Below are 20,737 nucleotides of genomic sequence, written 5' to 3'. Positions count from 1 at the left end.
AACAGGCTACATCAGTGGTCCCCAACCTCCAGACGAAGGACCGTGGCGGAGGTTGAGCATCTACCGAAATGCCGCCGATTTCGGCGGCAACGCCTCAGGATGACGCCGCTTGTCGGCGGCAAGTGGCGTCATCCAGAGGTGTCGCAGTGGCATTTCGGCGGATGCTCAACTGCTGTCCAGGACGCGGGCGCATAAAAAGCACTAATGACATCAGGACAAACTAAAATTTTACACAGACAATGACTGTTTATTGTGCTCTATATATAACGCGCAGGGTGACTGAGGCGGATTGAGTAGACGGGCTTTTTTATTACGGTACTTGTTCCCCTCGACCCAATTGTCGAGTAAGCACTGAATTAGGTACAGCACACTCCTTTTATCTAAGTTAGTATGTAAATACCTACATGCAGGGGCGGCTCCAGGCCCCAGCATGCCAAGTGCGTGCTTGGGGCGGCAAGCCGCGAGGGCGGCAGGCAGGCTTCCCTCGGCGGCGTGCCTGCGGAGGGTCCGCTGGTCCCGCGGCTTCGGGAGGTCAGCTGAAGCCACGGGACCAGCGGACCCTCGGCAGGCAAACCGCCGAAGGCAGCCTGCTTGGGGCGGCAAAAACCCTAGAGCCGCCCTGCCTACATGCACCCCCAAAACCCTTACTGAGTAACATGAATGCCCAGACAATGAATATTAATAGCTATACACTGAATATAATTATCCCCACCCCTAGTTACTGTTTACAGCATTAGTCTATTCTACAGATAATTTTACCTTGAAGATACATTTCTTTGCAGTAATTGCAGCCACAAATTCCCTTGATCAACAGTTTGCAGGGAAGGGAGGAGGAGGCCATGACCCCAAGCTCCTTTATGTAGCTAGGAAGGGAGGGGAGAGATCACACTGCTTTACACAAAGGTACCTTTTAGATCCCCATATACCTTATGCAGATGAAACGCTTATCAATCCTTAACAAGGACAAGGGGAGGGAGAGGGGTAGCAGTTTATTTATCAAGCGGAGAGAGGTGCCTGCACTTTATCAAGTGCAGAGAGGTGCCTGCCGGTGCTTGTACCCCCAATACCATGTCAGCAGACCAGCAGTTTCCCAGGTCTCGACTTAACCCTTACATGGCCCACCATATACAGGACACTGACATGTAAGTACAATATTCCCGTCACTTTATTTTATAATTATATGGTAACCATGAGAAAGTCAGCCACTGTTCAGTCCTAGTGTGGCTGTGACCCTTTTGTATTTTTAGGTCTGATTTTGTAAGCGAGTCGTTTTGAAGTGAGGTGACGCTTCGGGGTGACACCAGACAAATCCGACTCCTGAACGGGGGACAGTCATCTGGAAAGACTGAGAGCCACTGGGCTAGCAAGCTCAGCAAAGTTGCCAGCTGAGGAGAGAGCGGGAACTGTTTGTCACATGGCACCTTGTCACCATGTTAACTGTAGAAATCTCAGCAATCCAGAGTTAGGGCTGCGAGAAACTCCCAAGGGGCAGTTAACCCTGCCACACAAGGTACCGGCCTGCAAACATCGGTGCTGGAACTAGGGGGGCTGCTGCACCCCCTGGCTTGAAGTGGTTTCCAGCATATGCACATTTCAGAGGAGCATATCCAGAGTTTACAGTCTGGTTCAATGACTCTCAGCCCCTCCACTGGACAGACTGTTCCAGCCCCCCCCCGACTGCAAAGTGATCCAGATTAAAATCACCCCCAAATCAAGCCTCCGAGCCTGTTTGTTCCACCCACCCAGCCTTTCCGCTGCCCTTCATTGTCCCCCTTCTCCTGCCAGAGACAGCTGGTCAAAAACAATCAGTAAAAACCCTCCTCGGGCTCAGCTCCAACCTGGTCTGGGTGAGTCAGGGCTGAGGATTTCAGATCAATCACTGGCTCGCAGTGTTACACTGACTCCTCCCTGCTGCCTTTCCACAAAAGGTTTTTTCCGCTTCCGGACACTAGGAGCATGTGATGCCTGAACGTTTCCTTCCCTTGCGCCGGAGCGTTTGGTGTCCCTCGCTGCAGGAGCGGGAGCGCTGGCTTGAAACTCGCAGCTGAAACGGCGCATAGCTTAGAATAAAGTTCAGCCTATGTTATCAAACAGGAATCGCCTTGATTCATCGTCTCTCTAAGGCTGGGAACACCCCCAGGATCCTGGGGCAGCTGAAGTGTTTCTGGCAGACACTTGAGGTAGGAGGAGAAATATTTTGTTTGTTTTCTATTCTTTTGATCTGTGTTTGAGTTTGTGAGTCTTGTGTGGTGTTTGAGAGATAGAGGGAGAACAGCATGACCTAGTGGCCGGAGCACAGAGCCAAGGAGCGGGGATCTCCTCCTGAGTACTTGTCTGGGGGATACCCAGCCATCACTTGGAGAACCAGCACTAACTCCTCCTGGGTGCAGGGATGCAAGGAGAGGGATTCGCTCTGGAGCAGGGAGTTAGCTCCCTAGCCCCCTTGCACTGTGGAAGGGGTCTCCCCTAGCACCAAGTAGTGCAGAAGGGCAGCCATTACTGTAGTCCAGCGCGGCCTGTGTCCTAGATTTTGGAGTCCCAGACCCTGGCCCCACTAGTGAATTTCATCTCCCCCACTCCCTGCATTCTTGCTGTATTGAGCCTATTTACAGTGGAAGCTCAGAGGTCTGAACACCAGTTTTACGAACTGACCAGTCAACCACACACCTCATTTGGAACCGGAAGTACGCAGTCAAAGGCAGCAGCAGAGACAAAAACAAAAAAGGGGCAACTACAGGGCAGTGCTGTGTTAAAACTAAGCTACTAAAAAAATAAAGGGAAAGTTTAAAAAAAAGTTGACAGGGTAAAAAAATGGCCTCTGTTCCTGTTTCATTTAAATTACAATGATTAAAAGCAGCATTTTTCCTCTGTGAAGTAAACTTTCAAAGTTGTATTTATTATACTTGGGGTTCACGATCACTGGCCCATCTTTGTATCACTCTCGCTAGAGAGCGGATTAACGTGCATGCCCCTCTCTGGGAGATTGTGGGGATCCAATATTTACTTTGGGCCATTATTATTCTGGAGGTGTTGGTCCTGGCGCCATCATTAGAACTGAGTTCCGAAATGTATTTGAGGGTATGGCTACACTGGCGATTTGCAGCGCTGGAAAGCCTCCACCAGCGCTGCAATTAGTAAGTGGCCACACCTGCAAGGCACTTCCAGCACTGCAACTCCCTGGCTGCAGCGCCGGCCGAACACCCCTCTCGGCATGGGGAATAAGGATTCCAGCGCTGGTCATCAAGTGTGGCCACACACCAGCGCTGTGATTGGCCTCCAGGGTATAAGGATGTATCCCAGAATGCCTGTTCAGCCACTCTGCTCATCAGGTCAGACTCTACTTCCCTGGCCTCAGGTGACCCACCCTTTAAATGCCCCGGGAATTTTAAAAATCCCCTTCCTGTTTGCTCAGCCAGGTGTGGAATGCAATCAGTGAATCTTTACAGGTGACCATGCCTCCACGTGGCAAACGAGCCCCAGCATGGAGCAATGGCGAGCTGATGGACCTCATCAGTGTTTGGGGGGAGGAATCTGTGCAGGCACAGATGCGCTCTAGCCGTAAGAATTATGATACCTTTGCCCAGGTATCGAGAGCCATGATGGAAAGGGGCCATGAGCGTGACGCGCTGCAGTGCAGGGTAAAAGTAAAGGAGCTCCGGAGTGCCTATTGCAAAGCACGTGAGGGGAACCGCAGATCCGGCAGTGCCCCCACGACCTGCCGGTTTTACAAGGAGCTGGATGCGATTTATGGGGGTGACCCCTCTGTAAATCCAAGGACCACGATGGACAGTTCAGAGCCGGTAGAGGAGGGGGAGGGGGAGGCAGACAGTGAGGCTACTGTGGTGGGGGAAGACACCCCGGAGTCCCAGGAGGCATGCAGTCAGGAGCTCTTCTCAAGCCAGGAGGAAGCTAGCCAGTCGCAGCCCCTGGAACTTGGTGCAGAAGAATCACAGGAGCAGGTCCCAGGTAAGCAGCTTTTATTGCAATGCAAAGGTTTTGGGAGAGGAGGGGGGATGGTATGGCTGCATGCCTGCATGCCTAGACATGGAATATCCCATTGATGTGGTCTATCACGTCGCAGTAATCTGCCTCTGTAATCTCTTCAAAAGTTTCTGCAAGAGCATAGGCACGCGTGACCAAGTTTAAAGGGAGAGCCATTGTGGTCCCTGTCCCATTCAGGCTAACGCGCCGCGCCACTGTTCCAGGAGGGTGGGGAACCATGCTTGCACAGAGGCACGCTGCATAAGGACCCGGGCGGAATCCGCATTGTTGTAGGAGACCCTCCTTGCTTCTTTGGTAACCCGCAGAAGTGAGATATCTTCCAGTATTAACTCCTGTGGGAAATGGAGGAGTGTTTCAGTGCTGGTTTCAACTCGAGCAGACCGCGGAAGGAAACCCCAGGGTTAATTCCTGAGGGAGATGGAGGTGCTGCGTTTAACAAAGCCCCAGCACCCTGCTCGAGCACACCGCGGAAGGAAACCCCAGGGTTAATTCCTGAGGGAGATGGAGGTGCTGCGTTTAACAAAGCCCCAGCACCCTGCTCGAGCACACCGCGGAAGGAAACCCCAGGGTTAATTACCATTACCATTTCTGGGAGGCTGTGAATTCTCTAGCAGTTGCTGAAATGTGTGAGGAATGCTTGTGAGACTTTAAAATAAGTTCAGATTATACACAATGGAAGCTCTCTTAAAAAGTATCATTTTTTACAGTGACCTTGAGTAGTCCTGGGCCGGTCTTATCAGTGACTGAAAGAAAGCTTCAAAACCTGAGGAGGAAACCGAACAAAAGCAAAGAAGAACTCGTGAAGGCAGTTATGAACCAGTGTGCAACAGAGAATAAAAATGCGCAGGAATGGAGAGAAAAGATGCAGCACTGGAGGCAAACAGAAAGCAGGAGAAAGGCGTTGACGCTGAAGAAAACCACGAGGCAGCTTATAAACCTCATTGCGCGCCAAACAGACTGTATGCAGTCAATGGTAGCAATGCAGGCAGAGCACTACCGTGCCAAACCCCCAAACCACTTTCCCCTATGCACCCAAGTCAGCAACAAGTCCCGTTCCCCACCATCCAGGTTCTTACCTACTCCATCACCAGCTGCCCCCGACACCTGTACGGTCACCTATGAGCCCAGAGAACTACGACCCTTACCCTCTGCACTCAACCCCCATCACCATGCAACACTACAATCCTGAGGTTCACAGCACTCCTGGCAGTACATATGAAAAACTATGAATGTACAGTTCAACAACCAACCCCCCTGCCCGTGTACTTCCTTTTTTTTAAATAAATTATTTCTTTGATTATGAATCAGTTTTTATTATTGCATAAAGTGAAAGATAACAAACCCCAATGAAAACACAGGTAACAAACATCAAGGAAAACACAGGCACTTAAAAGCACTGTAACCAGTGCACGTCACTCCTGGGCAAGGCAAAAAACACTACTGTTGGCTTTCAGCCTCAAATTTCTCCCTCAAGGCATCCCTAATCCTTGTTGCCCTGTGGTGGGCGTCTCTAGTAGCCCTGCTGTCTGGCTGTGCAAATTCAGCCTCCAGGACTTGCACCTCGTTGGTCCATGCCTGGCTGAATGCTTCACCCTTCCCTTCACAAATATTATGGAGGGTACAGCACGCGGATATAACCGCAGGGATGCTGCTTTCCCCCAAGTCTAGCTTCCCATATAGACATCTCCAGCGAGCTTTTAAACGGCCAAAAGCACACTCCACAGTCATTCGGCATCGGCTCAGCCTGTAGTTAAAACGGTCCTGGCTCCTGTTCAGCTTCCCTGTATATGGTTTCATGAGCCAAGGCATTAATGGGTAAGCGGGGTCCCCAAGGATCACAATGGGCATTTCAACGTCCCTTACTGTGATCTTTCGGTCTGGGAAAAATGTACCTTCCTGCATCTTCCTGAACAGGCCACTGTTCCGAATGATGCGTGCATCATGCACTTTTCCAGGCCAGCCTGTGTAAATATCAATGAAACGCCCACGGTGATCCACAAGCGCCTGGAGAACCATAGAGAAATACCCCTTGCGATTAATGTACTCGTAGGCTAGGTGGGGTGGTGCCAGAATAGGAATATGCGTCCCATCTATTGCCCCTCCACAGTTAGGGAAACCCATTTCTGAAAAGCCATCCACAATGTCCTGCACGTTCCTCACAGTCACGGTTCTCCTCAGCAGGATGCGATTAATGGCCCTGCAAACTTGCATCAACACGATTCCAACGGTCGACTTTCCCACCCCAAACTGGTTCCCGACCGACTGGTAGCTGTCTGGAGTTGCCAGCTTCCACATTGCAATAGCCACCCGCTTTTCCACCGTCAGGGCAGCTCTCAATCTTGTGTCCTTGCGCCGCAGGGTGGGGGCGAGCTCAGCACACAGTCCCATGAAAGTGGCTTTTCTCATACGAAAGTTCTGCAGCCACTGCTCGTCATCCCAGACTTCCATGACAATGTGATCCCACCACTCACTGCTTGTCTCACAAGCCCAAAAGCGGCGTTCCACAGTGCTGAGCATTTCCGTTACCGCCACAAGCATTTTCATGTCACCCGCTTTAGGAAAATCCATATCATCATCGGACTCCTCACTGTCACTTTGGAGCTGAAGGAGGAATAGCTCAACTGCCAAACGTGATGTGCTGGCGACAGTCAGCAGCAAATTCCTCAGCAGCTCAGGCTCCATTTCACAGCGTGCTGAACTGACAATGGCAAGAAACGTGGACGGCGAAACTGAGACTGCTGGGAAGTGAAGCGATGCACCACGGGGCGTTGGAACAGGAAGTGGAATGACCCACACACTTCCTTCCCCTTCCCACAATACTCGGCGCCAAAACGGGATGAGGTGCTCTGTGGGATAGCTGCCCACAATGCACCTCTCAGTACAGCGCTGGAAATGCTGCCAATGTGGCCACACTGCAGCGCTGGTAGCTGTCAGTGTGGCCACACTGCAGCGCTGGCCCTGCACAGCTGGATGACCAGCGCTGCAAACTACCAGTGCTGCAAACCGTAAGTGTAGCCATAGCCAAAGAAAGTGAAAGTTCAACATACAGGGCCTTTCAGTGAGAAACTTCACATACCTTTTTAATGCCCTTTTATTTCAACTTAGGGTTACCAGATAGCAGCTGCGGAAAAACGGGGCACCGGGTGGGGGGTAATAGGCACCTATATAAGAAAGTCACAAAAAACGGGTCTGTCCCTTTAAAAATGGGACGATGGTCTCCCTATTTCAAGTGTATTTTTAGGTGGTATTTGAAACTGGGCTGTTGTGGAAATTCTGATGTGAATAGTCCTTTTTGTTCCCTGTGGTCGGCCTGTTTTGCGTTTGTGTGTGTGCGTGTGAGAAACACTGTGTATAAATACAAAAGCTGAGAAAAGAGGCATAATTTGAGTAGGTCTGGTGCATCGAGCTGTATGCAAACAAACAAGCATATGAAAAACGTTTCCGTAAAACGAGGCAATCATGGAAACAGAGGAGAAGGCAGTAGTGCCCAGATGGAGACAGCGCTAGTGTTACACAGACTATTAATACAGCTGTGGAAGAGCTTGGATACACTTATTCCAGCAGGTCTGTTGCTCAGATTTATCAAAATCCCCCTTGCAACTTTAATGATCAGTGTACATAATTTAAAAAATATTACTCAAGGGCAATTTAATTGTGATAATTAAACATTTGCATACAGCTCTTTTTAAAATATTAAACGATAACCACATTTATTGAGTATTATCCTGCTTTCATGGATGATGGGCGAACCCCCCTTCAGGGAGGCTAGCCCACCCCACTGCATGCCGGAACCCCAAGCACCCCCCTCTCCTGGCTGGAGGAGCTCCGGCCCACCTGTCTCGGCTGCCCCCCCCTCTGAGTGCTGAGCCGGCCCCTTCCCCTGGCTGGTCCCAGTGCTATCCCAGGCCACCCCTGGCCATGGCTGGGCCTGAGCTCAGGGCCACCAGCTGGAGCTGAGCCCCTGCCAGCTTCAGGTAGAGGGGGAGTGAGGGCAGGGCCTCGGGGCACAACATGGATGGGGCCACAGCCTGGGTCGGGGAGGCTTAGCCTGCTCTGGCCTATGATACCCGCTGCCCACGCCTGCTTTCCTCACCTTCTCCCAGCCATTCTCCTTCGCTTGTGTGGTTCTCACTGAGCTTCTCCTGCCCTCCATAGGCAGAATCCAAAGGAAGAGAGATCAGAGGAAGACTGGAGACCCCCAACAGCCATGGCCTCCTCCCTTTCATGCTTGGACATGCGAGAGGAAGTCACCTGCCCCATCTGCCTGGAGTACCTCACCGACCCGGTGAGCGTGGACTGCGGGCACAACTTCTGCCGAGGCTGCGTCACCCAGTACTGTGCAGAATGGGCGGGACACGGATCCCTGACGTGTCCCATCTGCAGATCCCAAATTCTGAAAGGAAACCTCCGGCCCAACTGGCAGCTAGGAAACCTCGTGGAAAAAATGAAACACGTGGCTGTGTGCGCAAGGCACCAAAAGACCCTGGATCTGTTCTGTGAAGAGGACGGGGAAGCCGTGTGCGTGGTTTGTGAGAGATCCCCCCAGCACAGATCTCACACGGTGCTGCTCATAGAGGATGCTGCCCAGAAGTACAAGGTAAGAAACCACCTGGATCCTGGTAAATTCAGTCCTTTCCTTTCCAGACTAATAGGAATCCCCTCCTGGGAAAGTGAAATGCTCTGAGCCTCTCAGGGCCATGCATTCGCCCAGGTTTCAGATTTCCTGTCCCAGCAGCCAACTCTACCCCTAGCATTGCATTGCCAAGAGCCCTGGTCACAGGTCACCCTCTCTTTTGTCAGCACCACCTGGTTAATTATGCTGAGGTGTCCCTGGGCCTTTTGATGAGGCCTTTTTGTTTTCTTCGGAGGCTTTAGCCATAGGCGCTGACTTTTATTTTTCCCTGGGGGTGCTCTGCCCCGAGGCCTTGCCCTCACTCTGCCCCTTCTTCCAAGGTTCCACCCTCACTCTGCCTCATCCTTGCTCCGCCCCTTCCCCTGAGGCCCCACCCTTGCTCCGCCTCTTCCTGCCCCCGCTCTGCCTCCTCCCCAGACCCCTGCCCACCCACCACTTGCTGCTCTCTGTCCTCCCCCACGCCCCTCCATGAGCTGTCAAACAGCCATATTTGCTGAGTACCCATAATTTTTTTTCCCGTGGGTGCTGTAGCCCCGGAGCACCCCGGGGCGTCGGTGCCTATGGCTTTAGACATTAGTGTACATGCTGCTGCCAGAGCAAGAAGGGGGGTGGAGGGTTGAACCTCCCAGAGCCCACACTTAGGCAAACAGGAAATCATAGTGCAGGCTGCACTCTGCTATCCTCGCTGTTTAATATCGGGCTTTTCCAAGTGTTCTAAAATCCACAGGCTTCCTTGGAAACGGGTCTGTTGCATGGCAACCCGAGGCAGGGTTATTGGCCCAGTCTTGGGGTTGTTTGAGCACGGGTGTCCCGTGGCTGCAGAGAAGCTGAATCCTTTGGAGGATCCGCTCCCGCTGGTGAACTAAGGGAATGAGCAGCGAGTGAAGTTGAAATCAGAGGAGGGGGAGGTCCCTGTATGTGAGAGTGCTGCCGTCCGACTGGAGAAGGGGAAGCTACAAGCTGTTGTTGTTACCGATTTGTATGGTAGCATTTGTTATGACTGCATCGCAGTAGCCCTCACAGACCTCTAACAAAATCTGATCTCGATTGTGTTGGCCCCACACAAAACACAGTGAGGGACAATCCCTGCCCTGAGCGGGTTACAGCCTAAATAGACAAAAGGTAGGTGGGGAAACTGAGGCAGGATGTGACTTGTGCAATGTCACCAGTAGCTCAGTGGCAGAGCTGGGAATAAAAGCCAGGTCTCCCCAGACCCAGTCTATAGCTCTAACCACTAGACCACGCTGCCACCCCAGCAGTGATAAAGTATGGTCATTAGGAGGGAGAGTCGCCTTGATAAAGGCCCCAGACCCAGCAGGGAGATGAAATTTCTCACTGGGATTCTGAACTCCTGTGCTGCTCCATGAAGGGTTAAACTCAGGTGCTGCCGGCCTGCACTAGAGGAGATCGCTGGGCTAAACGCTGTGTGGGACCCTGAGCACCTTCAGTCCACACAAAAAAGGGCTCCAGACAGCTCAGGTCCATGCCAAGTACCACTGGGATTACACTGGATTGTAGCAAAACTAACCCCTGGCCAGAGTGGTTCCATTAGGTCTTGTGCTGCTCTCCCCCAGTGTTGAATTTACAAACCTCCCAGAATCCACTGCTTCTGGGCACTTTGCCGTTGGCTGTGGGTAGCTGCCTGGAGGCCACCACCACTGAAAGGGTTTTGGACGACACTAGGGCAAACTCCAATGGCGCTTAATAAAAGTCAGTACATGTAATGGGGTTTGCCCTGGTGCTCTGACCAGTTCTGTCCAATCCCCAGGCACCCACTTTCCAAAGTGCCGGGGGGAGGGGGTGCTCGACCCCCAGCTCTGCCCCACACCCTGCCCCCACTCCAGCCCTTCAAGGCCTCACCCCACCTCTTCCTACCCCCACACTGCCTCTTCCCGCCCCCAAGCATGCCTTGTCCTTTCTCCTCCCACCTCCGTTCCTAGCCTCCTGAGTGCTTTGAAACAGCTTATTGCAGCGGAGATGCTGATCCATGGGGCCTGCCAGCAGACAGGAAGCACTGGGGCAGAGCGGGGAGCTGATAGCGGGGCTGCTAGTGGGTGCTAAGCACCCACCATTTTCCCCCCCATGGGTGCTCCTATGTCCCCAGGGGTTTAGGGCTGAAATTCAATTGAGAATTGGGTTTCTTGGAGAACCCCAGCCCATATTTCAAGCCCGGGTGGCTTCTGGGATTTGTGTCCCTTTGTTAGTTAAACTTGCTCAAAAATAGGTTCATTGATTCACCATCATGTGTCTCCCAGTTTCCTGCTGGTTTAACTCAGTGCAGGAAGAGGACAGATCATTCCAAAGAGGCTGAATAGGAGACGTCCCAGTCACCGTTAATGAGGTTTCCTTTCCTGGGTGTCCTGATTTCGGACCGACAGTCAACTACAGAATCTTGGGGTCTGGATGGAAACGTGTGTGTTTGCACAGAAACACAGACACAATAAAAACACTCAAATAATCTGTTTCTTCAGAAAAGAATCCAGGCCCATTTGAAGACTCTGAGGGAAGAGAGAGAAAAGCTGCTGGGATTTAAAGTGACTGGAGAGGGGAAAAGCCAGGAGTATCTGGTAGGTGCCTGTTATGAACCAGCAGGGAGTTGGTGCTGGAACACGGGAGACCAGGGGGCCATGGCCCACCACTTTTAAATGGGGTAGTGGCGGGAAGAGGTGGCGTGGGGTCGGGGCCTTGGGGGAAGAGCAGTGCAAGGGCAGGGCCTTGTGGGGGGGAAAAGGGGCAGGACAGGGTCTGGGGGAAAGGGGTGGGGCCTCAGGGGGGCGGTGCCACAGTACAGGCGCCAGTGGGGTCCCCCCCACTTTTAAGAAGCTTCCCTCGCTCCTGGGTGGGAGGCTCGTTTGTAGGCAAGTTCTGCTGTGGCCTCGGGGGACGTGGCTTTGTTGTGTGTGGTTCTCCATGATCACGAATTTCTGTGTTAGATAATCATCTCCCTGGGGCAGGAACACGTCGTTCTCTGCGGAATCCAAGCTTCCATTCCAATTAACGAGTTAATTTCCAGCTCACATGCCTTTCCCTCAGATCCTCCCGAGCTGAACTGACACGGACACCATGCAGTGCCGGCTGCCCGAGCCTGCCGCCATGTCTTGCCTTGTTCAAATGTTTGATTCTTTTTTCTCTCTTGGCCTCTCCAGCAGTGTAGTGCTGACTAGTCCTGCCTCCTGCTGCTCTGGATTCTGAGAGGCCACTGATCACGCAATAGCCTGACCATGTCAGACATAGACATAGAGATATTGGGGCCAGAGGGGCAGGTGTGAGAGACTCCTCTTCCTAGTAAGCACACGGTAGAGTCCAGTGTCAGAAATCTTCGAGCTTACAGATATATTCTCTCTCCTGCACACTCAGCTGTCCATGAAAGGACCCCAGGCTCCCTCCGTGTCCCTGACAAGCCCTTTTCCTTATTTTTATTCAGAAACAAACACAAACCGAGAGGCAGAAGATTGTGTCTGAATTTCAGCAACTGCGACAGTTCCTGGAGGAACAAGAGCGACTCCTGCTGGCCCAGCTGGAGAACCTGGACAAGGAGATTTTGAGGATCCAGAAGGAAAATGTCACCAAACTCTCTGAGGAGATTTCCCATCTCAGTGAGCTGATCCATGAGCTGGAGGGGAAGTGTCAGAAGCCAGCGAGTGAATTCCTGCAGGTGAGTTAAAAACATCCCTGATCCATGTGCAGGGACAGGAGAGCTCCTGAATCATGTCCACTAGAATCCAGCAGTCAGAGATCACAATGTAACTGTCTGTGTGCATTGCTGGAATGGGAATTATTATTCTTTTGAGTTACAGACACACAAATATTAGAGATGGCAAAGCCCCATAAACTCAGTGAATCCAGGGCTCTGCGGCCAGGAGACGGCCGCTTTTCCCAGATTTGCAAAATCCCTGCCCTGGGATCCCCAGCATGCGTCAGGTGGGACTGAGATTCTCTCTCTCTCTCTTTTTCCCTTCTAGGATGTCAGAAGCGCCTTAAGCAGGTACGTGGCTCTCCCTCACTCCCCCTTGTGTTGCACACTGCTGGGAAAGGGTGCGGGGACCATGTTAGCACCACTTCTCCCTGGGGCTCTGCAGCAGAACGCATGGGGAAGGTCACACTTTGAATACAAATTTCTCTGCTGAACTTAATCCTGAGGTTCTCACCCTTTTACACCAGACTCTGCTATTATCTGTTCAGTAGGAAAGATTATCATAAAACATTTCCCAAAGACGTCCCATCCTTGGGGAGACTGGCTGCCTCAGGGTTCCGGAGATGGAATATGGGCCTTTCACCTGTAGGGTACTGAGTTCAATTCAAACCAGGGGTCAGCAGTCATTAAGAGGCTTTAGTGCCAGAGGGGTGTGTGGAAATTTGTGGGGAATGTACTGGCTTGAAGGGAGTAGGGGGCTCAATCTAGTTCCTTTAAAAACAAAAAAAACAAAAAAACACACACACACACACCCCATTAAATATCTGGGAAATAGTATGTGGATGCCAAGGAGTTAATTGGCCATGGAGATTCATCTTCGTGGATGGGCAGGGATGGTGTCTCTAGCCTCTGCCAGAAGCTGGGAATGGGCGATGGGATGGCTCACTTGATGATTCCCTGTTCTGTTCATTCCCTTTGGGCCACCTGGCATTGGCCACTGTTGGAAGACAGGAGACTGGGCTAGATGGATGTTTAGTCTGACCCAGTACGGCCGTTCTTACGTCCCCCCCACCCCTTTTATTTGTTTGTTTATTTGCCAGAGCTAGTCTCTCCAGACCAAAATCAAAGAATATAATAATGTGATATTTAGGGGAGAAGACTGCATTGCCATGACCTGTGTTGCACCTGCTCTGAGGCTGGGAGAAGTAGAGGAATTCGCAATCTTAGAGCAGCAGCTTTCACTAGCAAGAAATTTATGACAAGTCGCTAAATGAAAGATAATCACGCGAAATTGTTCCCCTCCAGGTGCGGGAAGGGGAAGTTCCAGCAACCGGTGGAAATTTCCCCTGAATTGGAAAAGAGACTCAGTGTTCTGTCCCATAAAAATGTTGCTTTACTGGAGACTCTGAGGCAGTTCAAAGGTATCGAGAGGGGATCTAGGAGGGGAATCAGGAGGAGTCTCTGACTGTGGGAGGAGATGGGCTCTGGCCAGTTGGTTCCTAATGAGATCCTGTGTCTATTTAATGAACAGTGGAAAGTAGACAAAGTGAGCAGATGTAGCAGGGGCCCAGGCATCAGGATTCTGACTGATCCACTCTGTGAGCTTCAGTAGATCATTTTAAAGTAAAAATAGAGGCCAAAAAAAAAATGGTGGGCACCTCTGTTTATCTTGCCCCACTTCAGAATTGCGGGGCTCGCTTCTCTGAGCTGCTCGGCATCCACACTTGCTGCTTGAGTCAGTGGGAGCAGCAAGTGCACAAAACCCCTCAGGACTGGGCCCTAGTGGCCACGTTTTCCCACTCAAAATGATTCAAACTCAGACCTGGTTCCACTTTTTGAAGCTGGGGCCTGGCCCAGCCCTGTGCTCTGGCCCCATGTGGGGCAAAGAGGCTGGAGGGAAGGTGTAAAAACCCCCTCACCCTGGGGACCCCACCCAGTAAGGGAACCATTTTGTGCATCCTCTACAGCAGTGGCTCTCAACCAGGCGTACATGTATTCTTGGGGGTACACCCAGGTCTTCCAGAGGGTACGTCAACTCATCTAGATATTTGCCTGGCTTTACAATAGGCTGCATAAAAAGCACTAGCGAAGTCAGTGCAAACTAAAATTTCAGACAGACTTGTTTAGACTGCTCTCTAGCCTATACACTGACATGCAAGCACAATATTTATATTTCCAGTGATTTATTTTATAAATTATACGGTAGAAATGAGACAGTCAGCAATTTTTCAGTAGTAGCGTGACACTTTTTTGTATTTTTATGTCTGATTTTCATAAGCAAGTTGGTTTTTAAGTGAGGTGACAGCTGGGGGTCGGCCAGACAAATCAGCCTCCTGAAAGGGGGCCAGTCGTCTGAAAAGGTTGAGAGCTTTACCGTGACTGCAGGTGCTCAGTCCTGGGGTTCGTAAGAGCAGGCTGGAGGGGGCGGATCAGGGTTAGAGGGTGTGGCCAAAGTGTCTCTTACACTACGCCCCCTGGCCAGACCCATAGGGGGCACTGACCCAGGGGTAGCGTGCTTGCTGGAGCTCAAGACTTCCCTAGCTGGCGCCTACAGCTGCACCAGCCCCTCAATAGAGGCGTCACGCGCTGCCTCGTCTCTATCCCTTTGCCGGAGCCGGGGTGAATCTGGCTCAGTGAGCCAACTCTGTCCCTGCCTCAGGTGCCCCATCCCCCAAACAATTTCCTTTTTATTCATCTTTAGAGCCTGAGGGTCCCCGTTGTGCTGAGAGCTTTGTAGAGATGCTGAGTAAATAAACCCAGCTTACAGTTGAAAGGCCTTCGTCTGCTAAAGCTCGCTGGTCCAGTGACGTCAAAGAGAACAAAGCACCTACAGTTGAATTCATGCTGAAGTCTTGCCATGCTCCGGGGCTAGGTTCTGACAAAATGCAAAAAGGAGAATGAGAAATCAACTGGGGTTTGGAGGATGGGGTGGGGGGATGGGGGACAGTAAATCTCTCTTCCTCTGTCCTAGGCCCAATAAATCAGTGGCTCTCAACCTTTCCTGACAACTGTACCCTCTTCAGGAGGCTGATTTGTCTGGCCTACCCTCAAGTTTCACCTCACTTCAAAACGACTTGCTTACAAAACCAGATATAAAAAAAAGTCTCAGTCACTAGTGCTGAAAACGTGCTTCCTTTCTCATTTTGTCTGTATGAAATTTTAGTTTGTACTGACTTTGCTAGGCAGGGCATTTTACGTAGCCTGTTGTAAAACGAGGCAAATACCTAGCTGAGTTGACATACCTGCTGGTATGCATACCCCTGGTTGAGAACCACTGCCGTATGGCATAGGTAATTTGTCCTAGAATGGTTATTAGGCTGAATGGAGGTTGGGTCCATTGTTCTGAGATGCCAGAATGAAAAAAGAAATAGGTTTCAGATTAGCTTTTGTTAAAGATCTGTGTATGTCTCTGTCCCACTCTCTCTCTCATATAATCAAAACCACAGTTATGTCAGTTAAGTGCGGAGGTGTCATTAGAAACAACAGTATGAAGTCTCTTTTGTCCTTCACCCTCCAGACACTCTGCCATCGGAGCTGGAGAGAAAAGGATGGAAATGCCTAGGATCACAGAGAGAGGGTGAGTTTTCAGAAAGATTATTTTCGTGAATATGATTGTGAGATATTCATGAATGTGTCACCACTGTTACAGACCTAACCAGCATTAAGAATGGAACACATACCCCTAAAAATATATAGTTAAAAAACAAAAAAACCCAGGAGAGCCCAAGCTGAAGTCACACAATCTGGACATAAATCTTAATGCTGAGTCCATGCACATGCCTGTGAACAGAAGCACTGAACAGGAACCAAATACCCTTAACTCTGTCCCATGGGGTTTCCATAGACATTCAAATGATTTTTTTAAATATGAAAGTCAGAGGAATGTGTCTCGGCTGCCCAAGCCAGAGAGGCAGTTGCCTGAGGCCGAATTATAAATCAGGCAGCATAGACTAACTTCTTTCCCTCTTTTCCCCTCCAGACACTCTGCCATCTGAACTGGAGCAGGGAGGGGGAAAATATTTTGGTTCACACGCCAACGGTAAGTGCTGGTGGAGATTTTCCTTCCATTTTTCAGAGAAATCCCATGGAAGCAACTCTCCCACATACCAGTAACCAGACACATGCTCCCAGCCCAGCACCCAACATCCTTAACTCTGACCCTTGTCATTTGGATGGTCATTGACATGCGCTTCTCATATTTAAATGCAGAGGAATGAGTAGCGAGATCTGTCCTCTCCTGGCTGCCACATCCTTCCCCGGTCTCCTCCATGGTTCTTCTCCAACATCCTCTTTCCAGTGGCCAGGGCTGGGCTCTCCCATTGGAGCAGTTGGCTGCTTAATGGATGGGAGAGGATGCTCTCCTTCTGACGATGCCCCCTTCTCTCTGGACAGAGAATAGAGTTACCTCAGCCTATGCCACCTCCTGCATCCTACTCACTGGTTCTGTATGGCCTCTTCATCTCTGTTCCCTGCCCAGGGAGTGTAGGACACATTTAGGGGAGGGCACTTCCCTTTGGGGTTCAAAGCTGTCGCCTGATGGCTCTCCCTACGTCCTTGCTACCGGCTTCTCCTGCCTTCCTTGCTGCGTCTCTGCAGTGGGAATGGAGTGGCCCCGGCAGGGGGAAAAAACCAAATGAGAAGCTATAGAAGTTGTTCCCATTACATTGACTGAGGAGCTGCAGTGACATCCCTGCTCAGTCTCAGGTGCCCAGAGCGGAGGCAGCTCCCCGGGATCCAGGAGTGTCCCAGCCAGAACAAGGTTACTCCGAGGAGTGTAAGAAATGGTCCCAGCCACCTCCAGGGCTGAGATCTTCCCCTTACGCTCTGATTCTCTCCCCCCCAGTGCACATGACTGTGGATCCAGACACAGCTCATCCCCAACTCATCCTGTCTGAGGATGGGAAAACCGTGAGATATGGACGCCTATGGAACAAACTGCCCAACACAACCAAGAGATTTGATTACGAGCGCTGCGTGCTGGGCAGTGAGGGATTCAACGCGGGGAGACATTGCTGGGAGGTGGAGGCAGGGGAGCGAGGGGGCTGGGCTGTGGGGGTGGCCAGAGAGTCTCTGGGGAGGAAGGGAGAGATCAGCTTTAACCCTGAGGGGGGGATCTGGGCAGTGGAATACTGGGAGGGTCAGTACTGGGCTCTCACTGGCCCTCTGACTCCTCTGCCCCTGAGCTGGGTCCCCAGGAAAATCTGGATTTGTTTGGACTATGAACAGGGGCAGGTGGCATTTTTTAATGCCGATAACGAATCCTTGATCTTCACTTTCCCACCAGCCTCTTTTGCTGGGGAGAGAATCCGCCCCTTGTTTGTGGTTTGGGAAACCGAGTCCCAGCTCAGACTGTGTCCCTGAGACCTGGAGAAGGGGAATTAAAAAAAAAAAAAAATCAAACAAGAAATTCAGAGAGGACAGGTCCCTCAATGGCAAATTAGCCAAGATGGGCAGGGACACAACCCCATGCTCCAGGTGTCCCTAAACCACTGCCTACTAGCAGCTGGGACTGAACAACGGGATGGATCACTCAAAATGGTCCTGTTCATTCCCTCTTAAGCATCTGCAGCATCAGCCACTGCCAGAAGACAGGATATGGGCTAGATGGACCATTGGTCTGACCCAGTCTGGCATTTGTTATGCTCCAGTCCTACTGGGAGCAATCAAATGAGCTTCTCTAGCCTTAAACATCCCACTCTCTGTGACCCTGGAGGACTCCCATATCTCCTCGCCCCCAGGCTCCTTTTCTCTGTGACCCTGGCAGCAACAGTGTCTCTGTGTGTCTAGTCGGTGCTGTCAAAAGTATAGAGGGGTGTGAGCTGCATAGACAAGCCCATCCCATTGCAGCCAGAGTCAGCCACCCTGTCTGTCCCTTGCTCTGTGGCTCCGGACCAGCGGTTCTCAACCTATTTACTGTTATGAGCCACATATGCAGCTCTCTAGATCTTAGGTGGGCTGCATCCACGCAATATATATATACACACTACATCTCTACCCCAATATAATGTGACCCGATGTAACACGAATTTGGATATAATGCAGTAAAGCAGTGCTGGGGGGGTGGAGCTGCGCACTCTGGCAGATCAAATCAAGTTCAGTATAACATGATTTCACCTATAACGCGGTAAGATTTTTTCGCTCCCGAGGACAGCGTCATATCGGGGTAGAGGTTGTATGTGCCTGGCCCTGAGGATGTCACATGGGCCTCAGCTGTGTGCTGATGGGGCTGCAGGTTGAGAACCTCCGCTTTGAGCTGAGGTAGGGAGACCAAGAGATGGGGAGGGTGATATAGGGACTGGAGACGGTGACTTTGAGGCCCTGGGGAGGAGAAGCAGCTATGGGGAGGAGTTGCAGTGGGGGCACCTGGAGAAGGTGAGCTGGCTGCGGGGATGGGAGAGGCGGGGAGAGAAGAAATGAGGAGAAAAGGAATTAAAGTAAAACAAGACAATATGGAGAATTGAAAGGAAAAGGGGAGGTTGTTACAGGGTCCACTCACCACTAGGGGTGCCTCTGCCTGATAGCTCCACTTTGGTGCTGGGATGGCCTCTGGCAGTCTCCTCGTCTCTGCAACTCCAGCTGCCCCTTCTCCCTGACTTGGTCCTCCAGCCAGGTCACTATGCGGGTCTCCCCCTTCCTGGGTACCAAAGTCTTCCAGCAAAAATTGTCCCAGGCGGTCTGCCCTCCATTGCCTGGTTTGTGCCAGTGGCTGGTAGGGGAACCCGGGCCCACCCTGTCACATGCCTTGCTACTTTTCCTCTTAGCCTTTCCTGCCTATCTGGTTCTCCTCCCTCTCTCGGGGTTTGCCAGCCCAAACACCCTCCTCCCAGAGAGTAACTGTAGGGTCCTTGCTTCTATAGCCCCAACACCTCTCTTCTCCCACCCAGGGAGCGACTGCAGCCTGCTTCCCTGCAGCCACTTTCTGCTCTCAACTCCTTGTCTTTATGCAGACCCCTCCTCTTCCCGTGCAGCTGAGCATCATCGACTTAATTGCTGCCCCCGGGCTCCTCCTTCAGGGGTAGCCTGGGCTGTTCATTGGCCCACCTGGCCACTTTAACCCCTTCAAGTCATGGATGGGGGTAGACAGCCCATCCCAAGGGGAAATCAAAATGAAAAGAGCTAAAGCAAAATGATCCAGACAGGGGAAAAGTCCTGAGGGGAAGAGAGAAACTCAGGAAAAGATTGAGGACTCCGAGGGGGAATGATCCATAATAGGGGAGAGAGAAGTAAACAGGGATGGGAAACCAGCACAGGAGAGAATGGGGGGTCAAAATGGGTCAAGCAAAGGAAAGAAAGAGGGACTTAGAGTGGCTGAAAGTGGGACTGTAGCTTTCTGATTCCATAGACGGCTCTTAGCAAACTCTCGGTTCCCAGCAAAACGTGCTTCTCTCTGGCAGGTACTAATAAGCGAAAGGCTGGATGCAGCCAGGGAAGGAAGCACTGGCATGTGCCATCCCTGGCAGCCCTGTGAACCTGCCTGTGCCCGGGGACCTGCCACCTGCACAGGAGGTAATGGGCTGGGGGATCCCCACTCAATTGGGGAGCCCCTACTGGAGTCCCCACAGTGTGGGGTACATTCAGGGTGCAACCCCCTTGCCACATTTCTGCCCTGCCCACAGACCTCCCCTCCCAGCAGAGATGTCCTGTGCCTGCTGATAGTGGGAGTCACCCCCCACTCCAGGTAGCCCCCACCCTCACAAAGCAGCAATCCCTCTCTGCAGCTTCCAGCTGTTTCTCCTGCCTCTGCCCCTCCCTGTTCCATGCTCAGCTGCCTGCAAGGAGGAGGCCCAGCCACACCATGTAACCGAACAATCAGGGGGACGTGACCCCCCCCACATATCACCTCTGCCTCCAAGCCTCAGTGCAGAAGTCCTCAGCTGTGCAGCCTCAGATCCATCCCATTGGTTCCTGCCAAGACCTATCTTCTAATAAAGCTGTTAATACACAGCATACCTGTTGCCAGTTTCCAAATGCCATTTACCATTAAAGTTAATGGGTTGGGACTGGTTCCCTGCCAAATGTTGCTATTAACCAGAAACTGTTAATATCAGTGATTGCTCTCAAGTGGCACCCACTGTATTGGTTAATAGACATTGTTATTTTAGTGCCTTTTAAATAAAACAAGTCTTAAAATTCATGGACATTTCCCCATCCGTTCTGGTATTAAAAGGTGCCTCTCAGCTCTTTTTAATCCCAACATTTATTTGTTGTAAATAACACTATTTTTTTTAATTAAAAACTTAATTTGTTTTCACTTTAATTCTCTGTATTAGAGTTTATTGACAACTGGGCCATGATCGTCCGTTTCCTGATTAGCGTGTCAGATGATAAAGTCTCATCATGCAGTGATGGTAACACGCTACTGTCATAAACAGATAGTTAAGGGTTAAGGTCTCTTTTACCTGTAAAGGGTTAACAAGCTCAGTAACCTGATGAACACCTGACCAGAGGACCAATCAAGGGACAAGATA

General features: G+C 51.2%; 1 protein-coding gene and 1 long non-coding RNA gene across 3 annotated transcripts; one reads left to right on the top strand and one right to left on the bottom strand.

Annotated features, from left to right (window-relative positions):
• The first annotated feature begins 1,973 nt into the window (after positions 1 to 1,973).
• Positions 1,974 to 17,664, top strand: LOC120382884 (tripartite motif-containing protein 10-like). Its single transcript, XM_039500339.1, has 9 exons — positions 1,974 to 2,180; positions 8,158 to 8,599; positions 11,107 to 11,202; positions 12,060 to 12,290; positions 12,598 to 12,620; positions 13,575 to 13,690; positions 15,787 to 15,846; positions 16,249 to 16,308; positions 17,113 to 17,664. Exons 2-9 carry the CDS (start codon positions 8,210 to 8,212, stop codon positions 17,628 to 17,630), a joined length of 1,494 nt encoding a protein of 497 aa, XP_039356273.1. The 5' UTR covers positions 1,974 to 2,180; positions 8,158 to 8,209; the 3' UTR covers positions 17,631 to 17,664.
• LOC120382941 lies at positions 14,670 to 20,160 on the bottom strand. 2 transcript variants are annotated; one of them, XR_005588281.1, is made up of 3 exons: positions 20,110 to 20,160; positions 16,708 to 16,859; positions 14,670 to 15,144 (listed from the first exon to the last, which is right to left on the bottom strand). It is a non-coding gene; the product is annotated as an uncharacterized LOC120382941 (long non-coding RNA). The 2 variants fall into 2 exon arrangements; XR_005588282.1 differs by lacking the exon at positions 20,110 to 20,160 and adding an exon at positions 18,766 to 19,364.
• Positions 20,161 to 20,737: the final 577 nt, after the last annotated feature.

The sequence above is a fragment of the Mauremys reevesii genome, linkage group 15, assembly GCF_016161935.1.
Source record: "Mauremys reevesii isolate NIE-2019 linkage group 15, ASM1616193v1, whole genome shotgun sequence".
NCBI lineage: Eukaryota > Metazoa > Chordata > Testudines > Geoemydidae > Mauremys > Mauremys reevesii.
Note: the sequence above shows the minus strand (reverse complement) of the source record. Positions and strands in the feature narration are given on the sequence as shown.